The 22,316-nt window shown below is 43.6% G+C and overlaps 1 protein-coding gene across 5 annotated transcripts in view; it reads right to left on the reverse strand.

The window, feature by feature from the left end:
- MAPKBP1 (mitogen-activated protein kinase binding protein 1) overlaps positions 1-22,316 on the reverse strand; it is a 101,932-nt gene that overhangs the window by 43,741 nt on the left and 35,875 nt on the right. For all 5 annotated transcript variants that reach the window (XM_071427327.1, XM_071427328.1, XM_071427324.1 and 2 more), the window contains exons 4-6: positions 4,755-4,817; positions 4,122-4,179; positions 979-1,149 (exon numbers count right to left, since the gene is read on the reverse strand). In XM_071427327.1, the coding sequence (XP_071283428.1) occupies positions 979-1,149; positions 4,122-4,179; positions 4,755-4,817 (292 nt within the window). The remainder of the gene's footprint in view (positions 1-978; positions 1,150-4,121; positions 4,180-4,754; positions 4,818-22,316) is intronic.

A 22,316-nucleotide genomic window follows, 5' to 3' on the forward strand; every position in this document is an offset into this window, starting at 1 on the left:
ATTTATATTAGCTATTGGGAAGAAATTCTTTACTGTGAACGTGGTGAGGCACTGGAGCAGCCTGCCCAGAGAAGCTGAGGATGCCCCATCCCCAGAAATGTTCAAGGCCAGATTGAACAGGGCTGTGATGGGGTTTCGACTTGGTCTAATGGGAGGTAATCCTGCCAATGGCAGAGGAATTGAAACTAAGCAATTTTTAGGGTCCCTTCCAACCCAAACCATTCTATGATTCTATGATCCTGTGAGATTTAACAGATGCATTGATTTTTTTTTTCTTAAATGATATTTCTTTTAGAGAGGGTTACAGCACTTGAAGAGGTAGCAGGAACATCTATTAATACAAAAGATTCCTAGCCTACTAAAAATAAATGTTTGTTTTCTTATCTACAAAAAACAAATGCTTAAATGTTTACTAGAGGATAAGACACAGGCTTTATTTCTACCAAGAGTTGCCTCAATCCAGTGACAGGTAGAGCAACTTTCATCAGCTTTCACCCATTATGAATTCCCTATATTCCCCTTCTCAACCATCAGGGATGGGACCAGAGTATCACAAACTCTGACATAAAAAAATCAAAACAAGCCAAGAGTATCCACTACACTACAAAAGAAATCTCTGGCTGATGAGAGTTTCCTTCCTTAACCACATAAATTAGTTTTTAATAAGCCTCTAAAAAACACCATGGTTTGGCAAGGTTTCAAAGTCCAGGCTTTTCTGGCTGGACAGAAAAATGTAACACATTCCCAAGCATAAGGAATATCCCTTCATGGAAATGACTTAGACCTTCCCTAAGGGACCATAGCTTTCTCTCTTGTCCAAATTTGTCTGTGTCTATGAATGTCAAAAGCCAAACAATAACTACATAATTTTAAAAAAACAGAAAGCAAGATGGAAATGGAAGTAGTTTACAGTCAGACCAGAAGCTCTTTCTGATTTAGCAACACCGCGTGGTCCACCCAGCCTCCTAGAAAACTTACCTTCCATGACCACACGTTGACAATCATGTCATGCTGGTACCCCACAGACACAATGTACTTGGAGCTGGGGGAGAAGGCCACACAGGCCACACCATACTTGTGCTCCTGGAGCTCTGCCACCTGGGTTCGCTCAGCCACATCCCACACCCGAACTGCTGGCATGTGTCCGCTCTGGAAGGGACAGGAACAGACACAGAACAGGAAGGGTAACCCCAAAGTCAGTTCTGACACATTCAAGCATGTAAATGTGCAGGAGCTTGGAAAAAGATGCCTACATGGTGCACTCACAATAGGTTTAGCAGTTCCTCTGATTCTTTAAAGCCCAGGTTGAGACCAACAACCTAAGAAGTATATGCATTTCAACAGCTGTGCAAATTAATACCACCTCTCCTGCTTTAAACCTCTCCTTATGCTACTCACAAAATGCTACTGTTCTAGCCAGGGACTAGAACAATAATTTTGATGCACAGTCCTGGTGTTTGTAATGGGAATTTACAGCCTGCTTGTGAAAAGGATTATAATAGATTGTTATCCCTAGGCCCAGTGAATGAAAAGCCCTCCCATCCTCTGCTCCTAACACAACACAGACATCTGAGATATCAAACCAGGTCATGCCATACAAAACCATGACATGGCTGTTGTGGGAACTCTCACACACCATCTGAAGGAAGCCTCTGAGAAGCTAGCAGCATCATTTCTGTCACAAGGTAACGCACAGACACGTTCCACCCAAAAGAGTGCAGGCAGGGTAATGTCAGAGAAAAAGACATGGCAGGAACAGAGCCTCTGCTTTAATGTTGGCTCTCCAGAGAAACAGAAATGCCAATTCAGCACTTTCTGCCAGACAAATCTATTCTTTTGTTTAATTTTTTGTTATTAAACCAAATTAAAACAGGGCACACAAGATGAGTTGAAATGCTGGCCAAAAATGTGCTTGATGGGCAAATCTTACTCAAGTAACTGCTCATGATTCCACATTGAAGTCTGTCAAAACAGCAACTTGTAAGATAACATATCCATGGCAACATGGCAGAATGGTACCTTTTTGATTGGTTTTAAGGCAGTCATTTGATTGCGTGGGAGAGGCAATTCTCATCACAAGTAGAAGTCGAAGCTTTAAAAGTTTAAAATTGTGCATGCTTTAATTGCCTTGTTCAAAAGCTCTGCTAAGCAACTGCTTGTGGCCTGGAAAAATGCCATGGTCAGATTTAACTGCAGTTGGTACAGCTCTCCCTCCTGCAACGCAGAGCTCAGGTCTCAAGGTGGCTGGCAAGATATTACAATGAGCTGAATCAGCTGCTCTTCAAAACAACTGCTATAATTAAGCACATACATATATATAACTATTTCCCAGCATCTTAGCATACACCCCAGGACCTTAACAAACTGAATTTGCATTTCATCTTTTAAGAAATTCTCACCAAAAGGCAGCTCTGTGTGACCCCCATGGACTCTACATCTCCATGAGGAGAAATAAAAAATAATAATTAAAAAGAGGAAAAAAATAGAGTTTTCCTATGAATTTGAAATATGTAAAAGACATTTAATATGTATGGCAGCCAAGGACTAACCTCCATGCTCTCCTCCCTGAAAAGCCAGCCATACAGAAAACTAAGGTGTTATTAGGCAGAATTAGCATAATGCAGCTACAAGGGAGCTTGAGAAAGTGAACTCAGAAAGCATTTCCCTGTGGGACAGGGGATGAACTAAGACACAACTGCTGATACCAGCAGGGGACACTGCTACACTAAGCAATAATTCAAATGTCCGACACGAGCGAGGATACTGAAAAAAATAAATGGTTTTAGAATAGGGCAAGAGGAGACATGTTTTGCAACAAGGGGAAAAAAACCCAACAAAACAACCCCCACAAAATCCCAAAAAACCCTGCTACAACAACAAGAATAACAACAAAAGCCCTAAAAATTCCAGTATAACTGGAACAGCTTTTTTTTAATAATTTTAATTTGCCATTTACCCCAATAAATTTTCAAACAGAAAAATTTGTTAGTAAGAAAAGTTCCCACTTCATTTTTTACCATTTTTCTTACTCCTAATGAAAAGCATCAAGCACCAGAAATTTAAAAAAAGGAAAATAAAAGAAGGCACCAGAATCATCAGAACTGAATACCATGAGCTATGAAACCTCATGTTTTCACAAAAAAGCCCTAATCACAACATCTATGATGGAAAATTAATGCTAACTTTTTCTCTATTGTGGTAGCCTCCATCCAAAAAAACCCACTGCTGTTTCTACCCTTGATCTGATCCATCCAGGATTCAGGTCCAGGATTGGAGCCACCTGGGGACATGACAGCTGCCATCACAGTGACCACACTAGGGACCTCTGGAGAGAACAGTCTCCACCTTGACAGCTCCAGCACAGGACAGTGACACACTTCTCCCTGTGGCTGAGGCTCAGGAGAGGACCTGTCTCACACATGCTCCCTCCCCGTCTCTTACAGAGGCACAGGGACTAGTGGTAAACTGCCATTAATCACATACAAGAGCAAACTAAGTCCAACCATATGAAGGTCAGCATTTCTGTAAATTTTTAACATCCAGCAATTTCAGGCTCATGACACAGCATGTGTCTTGAGCTTCTAATGCAGAACAGACACACAGCATAGTCATCCTTATTCTCCCCCTTGGGCATGTTGGGAAAGAGAAAGCAATTGCTGCTCCCAGCCAAACAAACAATGCCAAACCACAAGCACCAGCATCTTCTGTGACTATTCCTAAAACTCCACTCCAGGTGCACTTTTCTTTTTTCCTGCAACACTGTTTCTGGCTTCAGTTACTTCCTGAAATTCTGAAGGGACAGTGCTAAGCTCAGGCCAATATTCTGGACCATCCAAGTACTCTTCATTGATGCTAGAGTAGAACGATGCTGTGTGTCCTCTTGCTTATTTTCACTCTACCTTCAGCCCACAGATGACACCCCAGAAGATCTATCCCCAAAGCTGACATGTTAAAAAACTCCCAGCTGGAGCACCCAGTGCCACCCATAAGCTAGCAGGTCCACTGAACAATGAGGCAACACTGGAACTCCTTTGTGTGAAAACAGCCTGTTTCTTCTAAGTCCCTCTGCCCTGCTTCAAAATGCGATAGACAAGGTGCACCCTCTCTCCTCTCACACTTACCTCTCCTGTAACCAAATATTTTCCATCTGGAGAGAAAGCAAGTGCTGTAATTGTTTTCCTAAAACAGAGAAAATAACACTGAGAAACATTTCCAACATGTGATTTCATTTCAATACATCATGACTGGGGAGTAGGTTGGGACAAACTCAAAAAAATGCTGAAGTCGTCCATAATAGCCTGACATAATGGTTTTGCTTTGCCATGGGGATTCCCTGCTGCCCAAGTCTCAAACAGCAGCTTACAGCAGCAGAAAAGCTCCAGAAGTTGCGGTTCATTGCTGCACCTTTATTCCAGGTGCAGGACCATGTCACACTGCTGGCTTCAATAATGAGGTCATCATTTTAGGTGGAGAAAAAAAAAAGTCAGATACCATGGAACTGTAGTAAGATCCCCTCCATGTCATGACCATTACCAGTTCCTCTTGGGATCCAATGTTTATGAGGTGGTACTTTGTCAGCAATAGCACCTCATGTGAGAAGGAGCTGGAGTCAAAGCTGCAGGCAGCCTGTCCCCAAGGCAACTCTAACCAAGGGGATTTAGCCTGGAGCAACAACAGCTCCTGCACTTCAGTCAAGCCATAAAAGTCTTGAATTCACCTCACAGAAAGCAAGTCCAGCTTAAAACTTTACTCACCTGGAGCTGTTTAGAATATGGTGTTGCTTATTTTTTCTAGGGTTGAACAGCACAACAACACACCTAGACAAAGGAAACACAAAAACAAAGAGAGATTACATCGCCACATGCATAAAGATAACCAAAGAGCTATCCTTGCTGGAAAAGTTAAAAAAAAAATTTAAAAAGAGCAGCAAAAGTAGTCCCAAAAAGCTGTTTTATCCCCTCATCTTAGACTGAACTGAGGTTAACTAAAAAACAGAAAGCAAAAGAACAATCCAGAGGGAAATCACAACTCTCTGATGTTGAGGAATACCATTTGCTAGTACCATAAATAATTACCTTTCCACCCTCCAGGAGCCCCGAGATTGATTGTTCAAGCTGAACAGAAAGGTTGACCATGAAAACCTGTGCAAAGCCCTAATGGATTATGTCCCCTGCCATAAAAGTGACCCTGTGTGCTGGGCACCAAAGCAGTGTGTCTGGTGTAAGAGTAAGACAATAGGGAAGAAGGAAAGAGGGGATCTTTTGGAAAAGATTTGGGAAGTTAAAGGCACTAAATTTCTGTGCCTGACCTTAACAATAGACAGGACACAAACCACTGAGTATAGCACAAGAAGGGACTGGCCGGTTGAGAAGTGAGACATACGATGCCAAAAAAGTATTGACCTAAGAAGTCTATCTGCATAAACAGCTTGCTCAGGGGCCTTGCAGATATCCCTCAGTAAGATGAACTGCTAAAGCAAGCAATACTAAGCTCCTGGTAAGCAATTTAATCACCTCCACTGTGAGCAAAACACCTCTATTGCTGACATGGGGGGGGGGGGGAAGGAAGGAAAAGAGACCCCATCTCCCACTATTCTTGTCCATAGCACATTGCCTCCATGCCTCAGCCCACCACAACTAAACCTACAGCTGTCCCAGATACTGCAGCCTTCCCCATTCTCTACAAACATCCTATACACCATTTTTAAATCTTCATGTAACAGCATTTGTCTTGCAGCAGAGCACAGTAAGAACCAGTAACAGAAAATGCTGTTATAGGAATAAAAAGATAGAGGAACAATTGCTCTGATGACCTTGCGCCGTATTTTTCACTCCACATCTAAAATAGAAACTGTGGAGTTTGTCTGTCCCTCTACAAGAACACTGCTGGAGTTTGGAGAGCCCCAGCTCCTCCTTCACTGCAGTGTTGGGGGAGCACTGCAGGATGTCCCTGCTCACTGCCAGCAGCCTTTGCTGCACTGAGGATTTCACTCACATCACCATCATGGGCAACACAAGCCAGGCTACAGACATCAATCACTGGGAGAAACATGCAGGACACACAGGAGGAGTAGAGGAGTTGGCCTGAAACAGCCAAACAGAAGGGCAAAAAGCTGAGGCACCTCAGATATCCACTGCAGAACCTCACCTACAGAGCTCACCAACATTTCAATTCAGGCAGCGCACACTCACGCCCAGGACAGAGCACACCCTGGCACCACGCTGCCTGCAATGAGATCTGCATCCTTCCACGCCCTGCTGCACAACCCCAGCAGCAGGCAGGGCCAGGAGTGCTACAGGCATAGCTCAGGGGAGACAGGGCCCTGCAATGCCTCTGGCATCCCCTCACCTAGTCCTGGCAGCTTTGGTCTTTGGTCTGACCAGGCTACACTGCCACAAGGAGTGTCACAATTTTGAAAAGAGGGCAGAAAAGAGGAGTGACACGCCAATACTTTAAAGCTGAGAGTCCTTGGCTGGACCTTCCACATTGCTAGGTCAAAGCCAGCATCCAAAGCACCAAGGAAGCACAGGATATGCCCTCCCCTCCTTTAGACTACTCTACTCTCCAGCCATGCCATTTCACACACCCCTATCCACTCATACCTTACCCTGAAGGCCAAGGTAATAAAGGCACCAAACTTTCTTGACAGTTAAAGGGCAGATAGCCATGGTTGGAGATGTAGCCTTGTGGAAGAGCAGAGAAAGTGTAGATAAGCAGTTTGTTCAGACCAGAATTGATCCTTTTTACCCTGGGGAATCAAACTGGAGTGTTTCAAGTCAAAGCCATGCTACATATTTCTCAGGGATTAGTGCAAAGAAGCAGGTGGTTTGTGTTCCATTAACAAGTCAGGGAAGGTTAAGCTTTGCAAATCACAAGATATGAAATAGGAAATTAGCAGATGTGAAAATCTATCTAATCCTGAGCTTCCAGCTAATCAGAAAAGCAAAACAAAAACCCCATAATGGTTGGATAGGGTTAATGGACCAAAATCCTGCAGAGTTAAAATAGGGATGAATTGTGCTTAAAATAAGCCTCAGAAAACCAGAAAGAATAAAAGGAAGACATGAAATCTTCAGAAAGACTTTCTTATGCAGCTCTTAAAGTCAAGTTTCTGTTTTGTGAGCTACTCAGCAGAGAAACGGGACTTCAGAGAAGTGAACACAGTTTAAAAAACAAAGGAAAGATAGAAAATATAATCCACGGTCTTCAAACCAGGCAAGCAAACAAGCCACTCCCTAGAATAGTGCAGTGGGCCACAAAGGTCCAGGGTTTTGCCATTATTAACCTATAGGGCTGAACTTTTGGCCACTTACAATCATGAATTTTAGCATAGTGGCACCCCAGAAGAGCTGGTGTGCCAGCAGGCTTCCCCCGCCCTCTCCAGACCTTGGCCAAATCCAGAGCCTACAGGGGAGGTAAGAGCACCGCCCAGCTCACACACCAAGGCAAATCAACAGACCATTTCAAGAGCCACAAGGCTCCTAATGCCAGAGCAGCTATCACAAATGTAGATATTTTAACTTTGTCTTAAGACAACTATACTTGATTCACTGAGTTTGACCCATAATTAATAAACACTAACTGGAGGGGCAGGGGGATAAATCACAGTATCTCCTCACAGGTGAGCAAGCACTAATTTATAGCACAAAGTAGTAATTTTAACTCATAAGCTCAGCAAAAGAAGATATTTTGATTTGTCAGTTAATAATTAACATAACTTAGTAATTAGTTATAACCTTCTTGCCAACAAAGCCATTTAGCCAGGATTAATTAGTCTTCTGAACTTGTCTTCTTAAATTAACTGCTACCCAACAAAAGCTACCCTACTGCAATGCTGTCCCATGCTGATTTTCCGCCATTCCTCTCCTCTCTGCCACACACAAGGGCAATAAAGACTTCAGCCAACTCCAAGGACACCCTATTAAGCAAGATGGGAAACCTCAAACCATCAATCATACAGTGGGGCACAGATCCTGTTCTGAGAGTCAGGAGCATGAAAGTTTGTAAACTAGCTCCCTCTCAAAATGCTTGGGAAGGTTTCTAGTCCATTCCATCCTAAAGAACACATTTCCACAACAGGCAAAAACTATTTCTAGTTCTTTAATCTCCTCAGAGTGTTAGGAAACAGCCTCAAGTTGCATCAGAAAGGTTTAGACTGGATATTAGGAAATATTTTTTCACGGAAAAGCTTGTCAAGCACTGGAACAGGCTGCCCAAAGAAGCTGACATCCCCAGAGGTATTTAAAATATGTGAAGATGTGGCACACAGGGGCATGGTTTAGTGGTGGCTTGGCAGTGTTAGGTTAATGGTCCATGATCGGAGGTTCTTTTACAACCTAAGCTGCTCCGTGACACAGGGTGGCCTTCACTGCCTGTTCAGACTCACATCTCAGCTCAGTCCAGCAGAACCTGCAGCAGCTTCCTAAAAAAAGTATTTCAGAGCCCATTACTACTCTGGGCATGCTCCATTTTAGCAAAGGAAATCAGTCTAGCAAAATAAACTGAATGGAGACACTGAATGATCAGGTTGCTGACCCACGTACTCCACACTGCCTCCTATCCAGTAAGGCTATCAAGCCCTTGAGAGAGTCAAAATATCTACTCCTTTCCATTTATGCTTGCTTTAATCTTACACTAGTTAAAATAATAAATATAACTACCATGGAAAATTAGTTGCATCAAAGAGCATACACCCATATAACCATGCTCCACCTTTGCTTCTCTATAAGGTTGCATTCAGTATTTTACAGCCAGAGGGATAGGAAAGGATGAATGGTAAGAGAGCACTGATCTTTTTATTCACAGCTTCCAACTGTGCATGTAGACAAAGCAAAGTACTTCAAACCCAAAGTTCCACAATGGACACATCACCTGTTCCACACACTCCACCCCTTTCCCAAACTGAAGCTTTCAAAACAAATTCAAGTGCTCAAGACACCTTTGTCTGAAGAGATATTTTTGAATGCTAGTGCCAACATGCAAACTAAGGCTAGCTCCAAAACACCTCAGGAGACCTACAGAGCCTGGCACACATCAGCTGTTGAGAGCATCAACATTGTTAGCCCCCTTGTTTCAGCACAAACCCTATCTCCTCTGCAGCTGCACACAAGGCTTGATGATCACAGCACCTTTCTAATCCACAAGTAGATTCTGACTTCCAAGACATTTATAGAAACTATTCACTGCTGTATGGATTACTGCTGTACAAACCATACATCAGCCAGCTGGGATCAAGTGTCCTGTTTGTTTTGCTGGTTTCTGCAGAGGCTGTAGGCAATGGCACACATATTGAAAGGCATTATTTCTAGGGCTATGGTGCCACCTCACATCCATTAAGCAAACCTTCCTGATGCAAGCAGCTTTTATAAACAGCTCAGCTGAGCAATCCTTCCCAGTATGCCGCTTTCTTGTGGGACATCCAGGGACACAAGAACACAAGGGAAGGACAGAATTAGCTCTCACAGTAGTGTCAAAGGTTTTTACCAACAACATGAGCATTGTCCATCAGGGAGCTCATTTGTATCAGCCAACAAGAAAGGTTCCTTGCAGAGCTTTCCAAACCTCCATGGAGGTTGTATCTTCACAACTGTGCATCATATATGCAGATGAAAAACAGGGAGGGAGGGGGGAGAGGGAGAGGAAAGGAGAAGGTAGGCATGGAATGTCACAGTAATTTCCACTGGCTCCAGCAAAAGCAAAAAGACCCACAAAATATAAAAAATGAGCAATTTTCCTAGGCTAAATATCATATAAGGAGTGAAGAGGAATCAGATGTCAGTATCACATTTACACAAAGTATCTGACTCACTAAGTCAGTGGCAGTGGGTCACTCCACCTTTACTTCTGACTTTTCTTCTACTGGCTTCACTTCTGTACTTACCAAATTATAGTTTCTGGGCATTTTACTCTTCTCATTGTCCTCCTGTTTCCCACAACATCCCTCTATTAACAGCTGCCTTACCCCAGCCATCTCCTTCCTCAGCAAGCTGACACAAATCAAATTTCTGCAGAAGTGTGTTTTCCCTTTTCCTTCCTCTACAGGTTCCCCTTGCAAGGTGTTTGGGAAAATTAAAAGGCTGCAGTAGTATTCCTTTCCAAGCTACAAACCAACTCAGTGTTGCCTTATCTTGTGGGACACATGACTGTAGGGAAAGCTCATGTGCCAAGCCCTCTTCTCCCAAATGCATGGAGCCTATGCTATGAAGAGGATGCTGTACAGAGGAAAGAAAACTCCATTAAGACATGAAAACAAACATTAGCTTTCTTTCTTTTTTCTCCCCCACAATATACTCCTTTCATGCCACTGCAAGAATAAATGAAAAGAGTTAACAGTCCCATCCCTTCAAAATTGGTCCATTTCTCAATTTCTGGCTCATACCTTGCTCTCTTCCCCTCACCCAAAGCTATTCAAATGAGAGTGCAAAAGCTTCCTATGCCCAAAATGCATGAGGAAAAAAAGACTTTGATAAGAACAAAATCTTCTTTACACTGCATTGGTTGCCATGGCAAGCTTGATGAGAGCAAAGCAGTGTCTACAGAAGCTGGTGTTAATTTTCTATGTGGCAATTCTTCCTGCCAAAAAGCTTCTTTAATTCATAGCCAGTACTGGGAGTGGGTTAGCAGTGATGAGAGGATGTGCACACTGACTATGTAACTGAATAGGTATTTTCAAGCAAACTGTATTAATTACATGCATGCTGAGAAGAAAGAACTATCTGTTGAGAGGTTAAGAGCTGGGTGTCACTGCCTGAGCAGAAAAGCTTCCAGAGCTCCCTGTACCAATCTGTGATAGAGAGAACTAAAAAGGTGCCTGAGAGGTGCAGCAAAATTTATATTTCAGAAACCAACACAGGCTAATGAAAAGTCATGAATACTGAACAAGAAACCCACTGTGAAAAAGTAAGTCAGTGATATATTTAGTGTCACTAAACTAATAGGGCAGAAATTTCTGATTGCCAACCACACTTGCTCTATTTAAAAGGCTGCATGGCACCTCAAATCTGCAGGAGTGGGAGCTCAAACACATCACACAATAGGCTCTGCTCCAAAAAAACACAGGAAGAAATGTGACAAACTGAAGTCCAATTTCTTGCCTCCAATAGCTCAGTCCTAGGGAAGAACAGGTCATATTTTAAGATACTCTTTCCTCAGCCTCCAGAAATTTGACTTTCAGAGATATCTTAAAACAGTGTGCACCCACACTGAGAGGAGAGAGAGCAGCAGAGGAAATTGCAGCAGAGCTGAACTGACAAGGATTTATAGGGATAATCCCCAAACAGACAAGGGCAGCCTGTGGTCTCAGCACCATTTCAGCCTACTGAATTCACCTTGTCCATTACACTAAGTGAGCCTCAAAGCTGAGAGCCCTGCAAAATCTCCACCAATACCGATGTGATCTGATGACATCCAGAAAAACAGGCAGCTTTCTCTCCCCGTCATCTGGCAGGGATGCTGCCATCCTCATGATCTTCTGCTGCCAATGTGGTTTGTGCCTGTCTACCTGAACAGGCCCTGCTTCAGATGAGGGGACAGGGCTGAGTGCCCAGAAAGCTTCTCCTCAGCTCCTGCCCTGCACAGGGAGGGCCAACACCAACTCCTGCCATGCACAGCTGACAGCTTCCACTGGCTGCTCTCAGCAGGCCCTTTACACGTGCCAGACTACATCTTTAAAACAACCAGCTGTGACTCTAACCTCAAGCTGCAGATGGCAGAGAACAGATGCACAGATCTGAAATGGCACCCAAAACGCTTTAAAAATACTTTAAAAAAGCTCAACACATGAACAGTTAAAAAGATCCAATAACAAGCAGAGATTGTGACTATAACATCAATCAGGGCCTCTCTTCTTTCCTACACAAGGCACCACTGAAGTTTCAGCTTTACCAGGACCACAGATGAGAAACTGCAGAAGTTTTCCTTCCTGCCTCCTCCTAGAGTGAAGGTGCTGCCCATCCTCATGGGCTGGCTACAGTGATTTCTAGCAGGTCCAGCTGATCTCACTGCAACATATCCTCACCCCCCTGCAACTACTGCATGTGGAAAATCCTTAACCTACCGTTGGAGGTTTCAATGCTATTTCAAGGTCTATTTTTAAGGAAGCAGAGCAGAAGAGGAGGAAGATTTTTTAAATTAGCAACCCTTCTGACACTGGGCAAATACAAGGCAGGGTGATGACTCAGGAAAACACTTCACATGAAATGGATGCAGAGAGGAAACACAGCCTGGGTCCCGTCTCCCACTGGACAAGTTGTACACAACTCCAGAGGAGCCACACTGGAGCCAGAGACATGGTAGTAATGCCCTCAGGAGAGTGATGGCTCTTTACAGAGCTGCACAATAAGGAGGCACCTTTCCTGGGAGGCAAAGAGCTAAGCCAGACATATATTGTGAAAGACTTGGGCAAGAAGTGCATGTAGGGAAAGCAGAGGAGAAAAAAGGCCTCAGAGGAAAACCATGAAATTTAAACCAGCTTACTAACTGGGAATCATTACAGTTGCAAGGAAGATGAAAATGTTTCCAGTTAATTGTTATGGCTCACAGCTACCTAGTCACCAGTGATTCAGCAGGAACTTCTCCTTCAAAACACCACCATTCCCTTCAAAACATGTCAAAGCCAGGAGAAGGAAAAAAAATCCTCATGAATGAGAAACCAGGAATAAAACCCTGTCCTAGCAGAACCAGGGACAGGCCATCTCTGCTGCATAGCAGAATATTCCACCTGTCCTCCAGCCTGCAGCAAAGGTAGGTAGGAAAATGAAGCCATGCAAAGCAGCAGCTGTACTCACACAGACTGAAATGTCTGTCAGTCTGCTCATCTGACAAGCTTCAAAAGAGACAGGGCACTGATGACAAATGCCTGTACAGACACACACACATATATTTGTAGGTATATACACAGACATATGCATACATATGGCTCACGGCTGACTATAACATTTACACACACATAGAGAGTGCACATTTCTCTCTCCCTCTCACTCACTTGCCTAGGGGCAGGGAAGCAATGCCAGCAGTACACCTACACGAAGTATCAAATCAACTGGGCTAGGAGTTGCCGAGCTGCATTTTATTTCAGCACTGTTGGCAAACACCCACGGAATACTGCAGAAGAGCAGCAGCCCCAGGGGTTCGAGCAATTGGCAACTGATGATGGGTAGACTGGAGGAACAAAAGGATCACTGAGATAGTTAATGACCAGAAAATGTGCTGATCAGACAGACAAGAAAGACTGAGAAGCACTAGGAAATGGAGCCTTAAGCAGCACCTGGCTGGTTCCAGGTGTGATCAAGAGAGATGAAACAAACAGCCAGAACATGGCTAAAAACCTGAAGAGCTTCACATGCAAGACAGAGAATGCAACTTTTTCCAGGATGAACACTATAGAATCACAGTAGTTAATTCTATGTTAATTTCTGGGAAAATACCTATTTCCATACGCTGAGATCTCCCAAAGTTACAGCTGTCCCAGGAGCATCAAGAAGGAGAAAAGAACAACTAGCTGTCCTGACAGACCAGCCAAGACACCTGCTTTGGGGATGTCTTGCTCCCCAGTTGTGCTCCACCCCTCCACTTGCTCTCAAGATCCAGTCCCTCTTCAATCAGTATCTGGCTGACAGCCCCAGATTTGCCATTTTCAGCAACAAGCCACTAACTTTTTACTGAGTCTCAAAGGCCTTGAGCTGCCTGGGTTTGTGTGCTCTGAACTTTTGTTGACCTGCTTGTAGCTCTGTTTTACTTGGTTAAGCTGTGACAGCAATTTCTGTAACTGACCAGGTGTCTATAGATGATTTGTTTTACTTCTGTTTATCTTTTGTGGAGTACAACCATAGTTTTATATAAACAACGTTGACCAACAGCTATTTTATGTAGCCTGAGATATTTACAACTAATGACTGCATAGTGGAGAAAAATGTAGGCATGGTATGAGAGCAGAGGCCTTGAGAAGTGGAGAAGCAGGACACAGTGCAAAGGAGTACAGGAATGGGATAAGAGAGGAGGCACATGCTTGCCATTGGAGACCAAACCACTGCAAACAATTCACATGCTGTCTGTTAAAAACCATACAGACCTGGAGCTGAAAAAACCCAGCTTTTAGGGATAGCAAATAAAACAAAGAAAAACTATCCAACATGCATTAAAGACATCATATATAGTACAACTCCACAATGCTTCTAGAATTCACAAGTGCAAGATTTGCAAGTGTATTAGCAAACATATTAAAAATTACTCAGATGAACCCTGGAATAAGGAAGAATCCAGTAAAACCCACATCATACTCTTCCCAGAGAAGGGCTACAAAGATTTACCCTCAACAATTGACTAAAATCCAGAGGAGAAGCATAAGGGTGAGCATAACATCAGAAAAACCAAACAGAAACAAAGAAATGTATTACAGTTTTAATTGCACTATCCCAATTATTGAGATATTTTTATATAGAATTACCTTAATGCATTATTAGTCCTTCTTTAATCTGTCATAATTAGTGGTAAAGTAAATTGATTCATTAATTAGAGTGTTATGTAGTTATATCAACAATAAATTCCTGCCTTTTTTTATTTATGCACATACACAGCCCATATATAAGGGGTGCTTCCTCTTTGCCAATGAATAACAAAGGCCAAGCAATTGCCTCAGAGAAAAAACACACATGCCAGGGAAGAGAAAGCAATGAAAGACAAGTTCAAGAAAAAAAATCTAAAAAATTTAAAATACAGACAAAGAGCCATTTAGAGGGAAAGGCAAGAAAAAGATAAAGAGAAGCAAAGTTTACAATAAAATTACAGCTGAATAATCAAATCTGCCATCACGTGCTGAGCAAATTCAGCTTTCGAGCCCAATGGTATAACAAGAGAAGATGGGAGCTCTCTGAAGGTACCCTCCTGGGATCAAGCAGCTCCTTGCAGAGATTTGCAGACCCAGCTGGGATTATACAGAGAAATCTGGCTCTACACTTCAGGTTTGCACCAACTTCCCTGCAAGAGCAGTTGACACCATGCCATGAAGCCTCAAAAGCTGAATATGGGTCTTCCTTTAAAACCAAGTCCCAAAGGAAAAATATATCCTGCTTTCAAGCAATTGGCTAACACCTCTGTTTCCAGCAGCATGCACAGCCAGAGTATTCCCTCACTGTGCCTGAGCAACTCAAGAGCAGGGAGAAAGATCCATACATCAAACTAATCATCTGGGGCAGACCAACATGACAGCTCATGGCTGATGCCTCAGGGCTTTAACTGTTTTACCATGAGTACAAAGTGCATCAATATTAAAATGGCATCAGTCAAAGGAACAAAACAAAAAAAGCAATGAAATTTAACCTTGTCTGTCAGCCCCCTCTCCATCACCATCTCCCTGGATGGTCACACCTGGTGTAAGGTACTGGCAGACCCCTCCAGGGTCCATTGACCCATTATTGATCTCTCCTGCATTCCAGAGCAGGCAGCAAAAGCCCCCACTGCGGCAAAGAAACTGGAGCAGCTTTTCCCCTTGAATGCTTCAGTAAGCATAATCCAGGCCATATCTCTGCAAGAGTGTCAAACAAAAAAAAAAAAAGAAAACCGACCAAACAAACAAAAACCCACCACAACAAACAAAACAACACACCAAACACACAGAAAAAGAAATGTTTCTTGGAAAGCATGAAATTAAAGAATCACTTGCTCAAATAGCCAGTTGTTTTCCACTTCTCTGGGCAGGAGCAAAGCTCACAGTTGCCTTGGGCAGCAGGCTGCCAGATCCACAAAAAGGCACTAAAGCCTCCTGCCAGCCTTGCCTACTCAGCACCCTACAAGGTCAGGCTGGCAGATGCTGAAAGAAGGGGCAGGGAGGGCCTGTTTCTCCCCACAACTGTCCACACCACAATGCACAGGAAGCCTGCTGCAGCTCCCAGGCCCAAACATCCTCAGCTCATGCCAGTTCCCTCTCCCAGCCTTGCCACTTCTCACAGAAGGAACAGCTCAGACCTTGCCAGATTGGCAAAGTTAAATTCTGCCCATGTTATCTTTTTAGAAGCCTTGTGACAGCTCTGCCTTTAACAAAAGATGAACATTTACTTCTGCTTTACCTCTATCTCAGCATAACACATAGCATTTTAAATGCACTGCAATTTTTCTTCAGAGGAGTTAATGAGCATCAGTTGTCAGGAGATTTGAAAAGACAGCTTTCCTAGAAGGAGAAGCAATCATTATAAAACTCAGTTTTGCTTTCTTGTATATCTACATTTCCTGTCACAGAGAAATATTGTCAGGTTAGAGTCCAAGACTAAGAGTACCTCCTAAAAACTATTAGGTCAGCATTGCAAAAGCATAACAACTGACTCCAAAGGCAAGAAACTGCCTGGTATAAGCTCTGTCAGTCCTTGGCTGCCAGGTGAAAGAACCAGGTTCAGGGGCACAACAAGCCAATGTGTGCATGCATTGCAGGGTACATCTTCCAGTGCAGCAGGGAGGGAGCCAAGTCCTACATCTGGTTCCTAAGCAATAGTCAGGGCATGCTTACAATAAACAAAATACACCATTTTCTTGCCACTTCTTAGCTATCCTAACATGATGCTCATTCACCTGTAACTTGCTGCCTTCTGACACTGAGTGAAACCCAAGTCAATCTACAGTGCCAGGTTTTCCAGAAAGAGGAAAAGAAGTGACTCCCTGTTGTTCACACCTGGTGATGGGATATGTCCTTTGGACTGTCTGTACTTCTTTTAACTTAAACTCTGTGATTTGTGTCGAGGTTGCTAGGAGACAGTGCCTGTTTTGAGATTCTTAGAAAGGGTGGAGCTCAGCTGAGGCGGCTGGTATCTCATTTTCATCCCAGACTTTGCTATTCAGTCCCCACTCCCCCCCCTTGCTCTTATGCAAGCTCAGGACTTGGCTCACAGGCCAGTGGTGTTGCTGCACCAAGGCACTGGTTGCTAGGAGGTGTAACTGGAGAGACACAGAGCAGGTAGAGCAGAGAGCAGGCTGCTACCTGCAGGTACACAGGCTTTTGGGCACTCGTGCTCTCTGCCATCCCCCTCCTTTCCCAGCTAATGGGCAAACCCCAGCCGGTTGCAGAGCCTCAAGCTGAGAAAAGGCCTACATGTTCCAAAATAGCTGAGGTACTGAGAGCTTTGCAACACTCCTCTTCCCTATTGCACTAGCATGCAAGGGCTTTCCAAACCTGTCAAAGCTTCCCACTTGCAGAGCTCTACCTGAGTGTTTAGCTCTGTTATCAAATAAAGCAGTCATGCTTATTCTCTTGCTTCCATTTCTTTGCACATAAACTGCAAGTTTATGACCCTCACCACGGGACTGCTTCCCCAGCCTCTCCCATTTTTGTCTTCCTTTTCAATAGCAACTTACCTTTAGTTTGCATGCTGGTTAATGAGATCAAAGCACAAAGTAACAAACCAACCATCTACATGGGATTATTACCAGCTTGCTCCCAATTTAAAAATCCAATTGACACTGTAGGATTGAGGACAGTCAGGGTTTCTCTTAAGGCAGGTTAAAATCAGAAATGACCAATACAATCATTAAAACAGCAACTGCTGTAGATATTGTGACAGGCATGATGGCACTTTCCTTTTGAGGGAACTGGAATATTTGCCCTGGAACTAGGATGGCAGCAGTAAGAAGCAAGTACTACGTAGTTTTCCTTAATATGGTTTGTGAGGCAATCCAAACAGCAACAAACTTGCAGGACTGCTCCAAAAAGCCCTACCTTTCCCTGCTCACAGCCTTGGGAATCCAGCACAGGGAAATTTCAAGGACAGTTAAGTACTTTTGCTGTGACAAGAATTTTGATTGCAGCCTTGCAAAGATAACAGCATTCCCATTTCCTTGCTCTCACTTTCTTCATCACTAACATTTTTGGCAACAGCAAGAATCCACACTAACATTAATGTTCTTGAGGACTCAGCTAATACTGTTGGCCCCCTAAGAAACATTGCACAGGCAGTGCCTGGATCTGCCACACCAGTTCTGTGGGACAGTGTGGGACAGAAGATACCTAACTACTTGCCCTACCCACAGTACCCAGCTTCATTTACAGCTCACTCACACCACTGCAGCATCACATACAAAACAAAACCCCTCTCCAAGATTTTCCATCACTGGTGGGAAGAGCACATGCACACTGCCTACACAGGCAGTGCAAGCAAGGAGCCTTCTTTGATCCATGGTAAGAGTCCTACAATTAATTCTTACACTAAAAACCATCCTCAACTTCACCATCAGTTAAGCTCAAAAGTTTCTTATAGTTAACACAATTGTGTGTCATGCACTGAAGGGTCAGAGTCCAAAGGTAATTAATAATCAAAGAATTTGCATGTAATAGTATTCTGATGTTAAAAAAAAACAAAAAAAAAAAGGAAAATGTAAAACATAGCACTGAAGGAATACTTACACAAACTCCATCCCATTTCCTTCCACAAACCATTCTGAGAGCACTTCTTTCCACCACTGCCCCATTTTGTATCCTCTCTCTGAGAGCCAGTCTTGCTCAGCACTTAGAAAACAAGGACACAGAAGGAGTGGAGCCAGTAGCATCTGGTGGTTTTTGCCATAATCACGTCCTTAACTTTGTGTGTGTGCACGTACCACAGTGCCAGCTGAGCTCGTGTCCCCTTCGTGGAACCAGCTGTGAGCCTTTGAGCAGGAGCATGGCACTGCAGAGGCTCTGAAAGGCAGCACCACGTGTCTCTGTGGGCTTCACCACCTTGAGAGAAGGTTACTGTGTGGTCTTGGGAGAAGAGTGTCCAAACTAGCACAGGGAAGGATTGGTGTAAAACACAGCATCTTTCCCATTATCTCTTTTTTTTTTCCTTTTTTAATATAGTCATTATTTAATTCCCAACTCCTATTATCTATAAGGGAGAAAATAGAAAACTGTTACTTTTTAGAAAACAGTGCAAGCTGAGAGAAACAAAGTGATTTTCTCTATCATCCAGTCCCATGACAGGCTATAAATATAAAGAAAAGAAGTCTGTTCCCCATGCCCTACAATACACTGGCTCTTCCCTATCACTGGCTTTTTTTCAGAAAAGTCATCCTGTCCTTTGGACAAACCCTCAGTATCATTCCAAATATAGAGCAACATAAAGAATACAGAACAACACACTTCTAGTGAGACACCACCTGATGTACTGCATCCAGGTGTGGAATCCTCAGGACAGAAAAGACATGAACCTGTTAGAGCAGGTCCAGAGAAAAACCACAAAAATGACCAGAGGACTGGAACACCTCTCATGTGAGGACAGGCTGAGAGCTGAGCCTAGAGACAAAAAGGCTGCAGGAGACCTTACTGTGGCTTTTCAATACTTAACAGTGACTTACAAGAAAGATGGGGACAAACTTTTTAGTAGAGCCTGTTGTAGTAGGAAATGGGGGAAATGGCTTTAAGCTAAAAGAGAATAGATCCAAATTAGATTTTTTTTTTACAACAAAAAAATACTGTGTTGAAGCACTGTAATAGGTTGTCCAGAGGGGTGATAAATGAGCAAACTGATTTAGTTGAAGATGCTTCTGTTCACTGCAGGGTGGGTTGGACTAGATGGCCTCTAAACATCCCTTTCCAACCCAAATTCTATCATCCTATGACTTTCCTGTACCCAACCCTGCATATTTGAAGGTGAGAATGGGAAGGAAGAATAGAGTTACCAGCTCACCTCTGAACTGAACTCAGTTTTGTGTTCAACTCAAAGCAGGGTTCCCACATCCTAAGGAGATCCTCAGGCTGCTCTTTCTGGGGAAAGGCATCTGCCTCCTCTCATATATTCCCTTTCTCTACAGATTTCCTGTGAACATATTTGTGAAACATGACCCAGAATGTTTCATTTAAATTGGATCATTCCCTTGAAAAATTCTCAATTCAATCTAGATATCAAAAACTATCTGCCAGTCTAAACAAGTCAAGGCATCCTGTTGTGGCTTTTGGAGTTCTGGTTGGGGTTGGTTGAGGTTTTCTGGATTGTGTTGTTTTGCTTTTACAAACAGCAGCAAACTTTTACCAAGGGCCACCAGACTTCAGCTTTGATTCACCCTGAGTGCAGAGAGTGGGTACTACCTGTCACATGTCCTGGCACTGGGAGGGCTGCAAGAGGGGGCACAGACTGTGCTCCTTCTGTGACAGGAAGTTGTGTAGCCAGACAGGGAGGGAGCAGTGTGCTCCTACTGTTTGAGCTCAGCTGCAAAATCCAGCCTTTTCCAGCTGCCTGACAGAAAGGAGGAATTACAAAAGCATGGATGAGCACAGGCTGATCCCAGATAGCATGGGGTACGCAAAGAAATTTTTGGGAGACAGGGCTCATATCACACGGCTTCTCTTGAAAGACAGGGAATAAACAGATACATTGATACCTGGAGGCTTTAAGGAGGATGCCATATCAGACCTATTGCTGATGCCAGATGCTCAAATTGTAACTGTAGGATAAAGCATCGCATTACATCTCTATCTGTCCCAAGGTGTAGTGGCTGGCTACAGAGCAGCAACCCATCCCTTGAAACCTGAAGGCTGGATTAGCATGTGGCACTCAGGACAAGGACCCAGAAGCTCTGTGCACAGGGGAACAGCACCCTGTGTACAGCACAACAGCAGCTTGCCTCAAAGGGACCTGGCAACACCAAACATCAGCACTGCCCTGACTCATCTTTCAAGAACAAGAGTGGCACAATGTAGAAGTCACGCAAGGTCTGAAGCCAAGCACTCCACAAGATTCCCACTGTCCACCTCAAGAGCTACTCCACAGCTGGCAAAGGTGGCATTAACCAACTCCTCATCCAGCAGCTGAGTTCTCAGACTCAGCAGCTCAGCTCCCAACACATTCCCTCCAGCTGTCTGACAGCACCCCAGTTGCTGCAGTCTTCAATATATGCTGCAGCACTTTTGGCAGACTTGACTAAGTCTCCCTCCGGTTTAGTAAGAAGCTTTTCTGCCCAGCTATTTTGAGGTTTTGTCCTATTTTTCTCCCTTTTCTGCTGGGCAACAGGTCAGCTGAAGGTCTGAATCTTCATTGCTACTTCATTATTGAAGATTCTACCAAATGTTAAGTCCTCCACTGGTTGTCAAAGGTAAAGAATTTTAATTAATAAGGCAAGAGACCAAAAGCAACCACACACACACACACACACTAGGGGACTGGCTGATGAAAACTGCCTGAAAGTCAATTTAACAGGTTTGACTCCAATTCTGGTAAAGTCTTAAACCAGGGGAGTTGGCCTACAGCTCCAGGTGATTGCTAGTACTGCTTTGTTTGGTTATTTGTCTTCTCTTCTGCCAATCCAAGCAAGGTTACAGCTGAACTGATAAATACACAACTGCTCAGCAAACAATTCTCTTTAGGAGCAGTTTTATTAGAGACATGGATTCAGTATGGAAGAGTCTCCAGTACTTACTGGAGAGACCAAGAAAGGAGAGACCAAAAAGGGAGACCAAGAAAAAAACAAGGTAAAAATTCCTCTCTAGCTGTTATGGACATGTGGAAACAGCTCACACAAGAAAGACTGCCCCTACTCCAGCAGGCAGAGCCTTTTCTGTCTGAAGTGCAATGATGGGGATTCAGAACTGGATCCAGCTGCTACGCAGATTTGAAGAGAGATTATTCCAAACTTCATGACTGTTACTTGTGAATGTCATGGGTCAACTGCAAGAGAACAAAAGAGAGGCCATAGCCCCCTTAAATAGGCCATAGCCCCCTTAAATCCACCTCTGATAATTTAAATATCAGTTACAATTATTTGGCCTGAGAATAAACCACTGTTGAAAGTGTATCTCCATTGTTTTGTCCCAGGTACAGACTTCACTCTCTTGCCAGAAACTAAGACTGCATCAGCCTTCTTCAGCCCACCCTCCTCTACAGCTATTTCTTCAGCTAAACCCTCCCCTCCTCCCAATCTGCATTAATAAAGGCAAGTAGTGAACAAAGTCTTGTTACGCCTCGGTCTTCATGCCCCAGTGCAGATACCTTCCTTTCTCTCCAGTGGGTATTTAACACAGGGAGATTTGAGACACAAAGTATCCCTGCTTCTTTCTGAGAAATCTGCTGCTGCTGGGGAAGGAAAGGGAAGGAAGGGCTTGGCTACTTTTTATCATCTTTTTGAACAGATCTTTTTGAAATCCAGTGTTGTTCACTTTTGACACAAAGTTTTGCTCAAGTTTGGTTGTAGTGGCCCTACTCAAACCATTCTGCAATACAGATTCTAATCATGTTTAACGATCTCACTTAAGGGGATTTTCTTATCTTCATCTCTGAGCCCATCATCACAATTGTGCCAGCTGGAAAATCTCCCCAGATGGCATGTTAAGCACAGTAGCCTCACAGAAGAAAGGTATTAACACCACT

This window comes from Agelaius tricolor, unplaced genomic scaffold (assembly GCF_023055355.1).
Source record: "Agelaius tricolor isolate 1412-34295 unplaced genomic scaffold, bAgeTri1.0.p SCAF_5, whole genome shotgun sequence".
Classification (NCBI taxonomy): Eukaryota; Metazoa; Chordata; class Aves; order Passeriformes; family Icteridae; genus Agelaius; species Agelaius tricolor.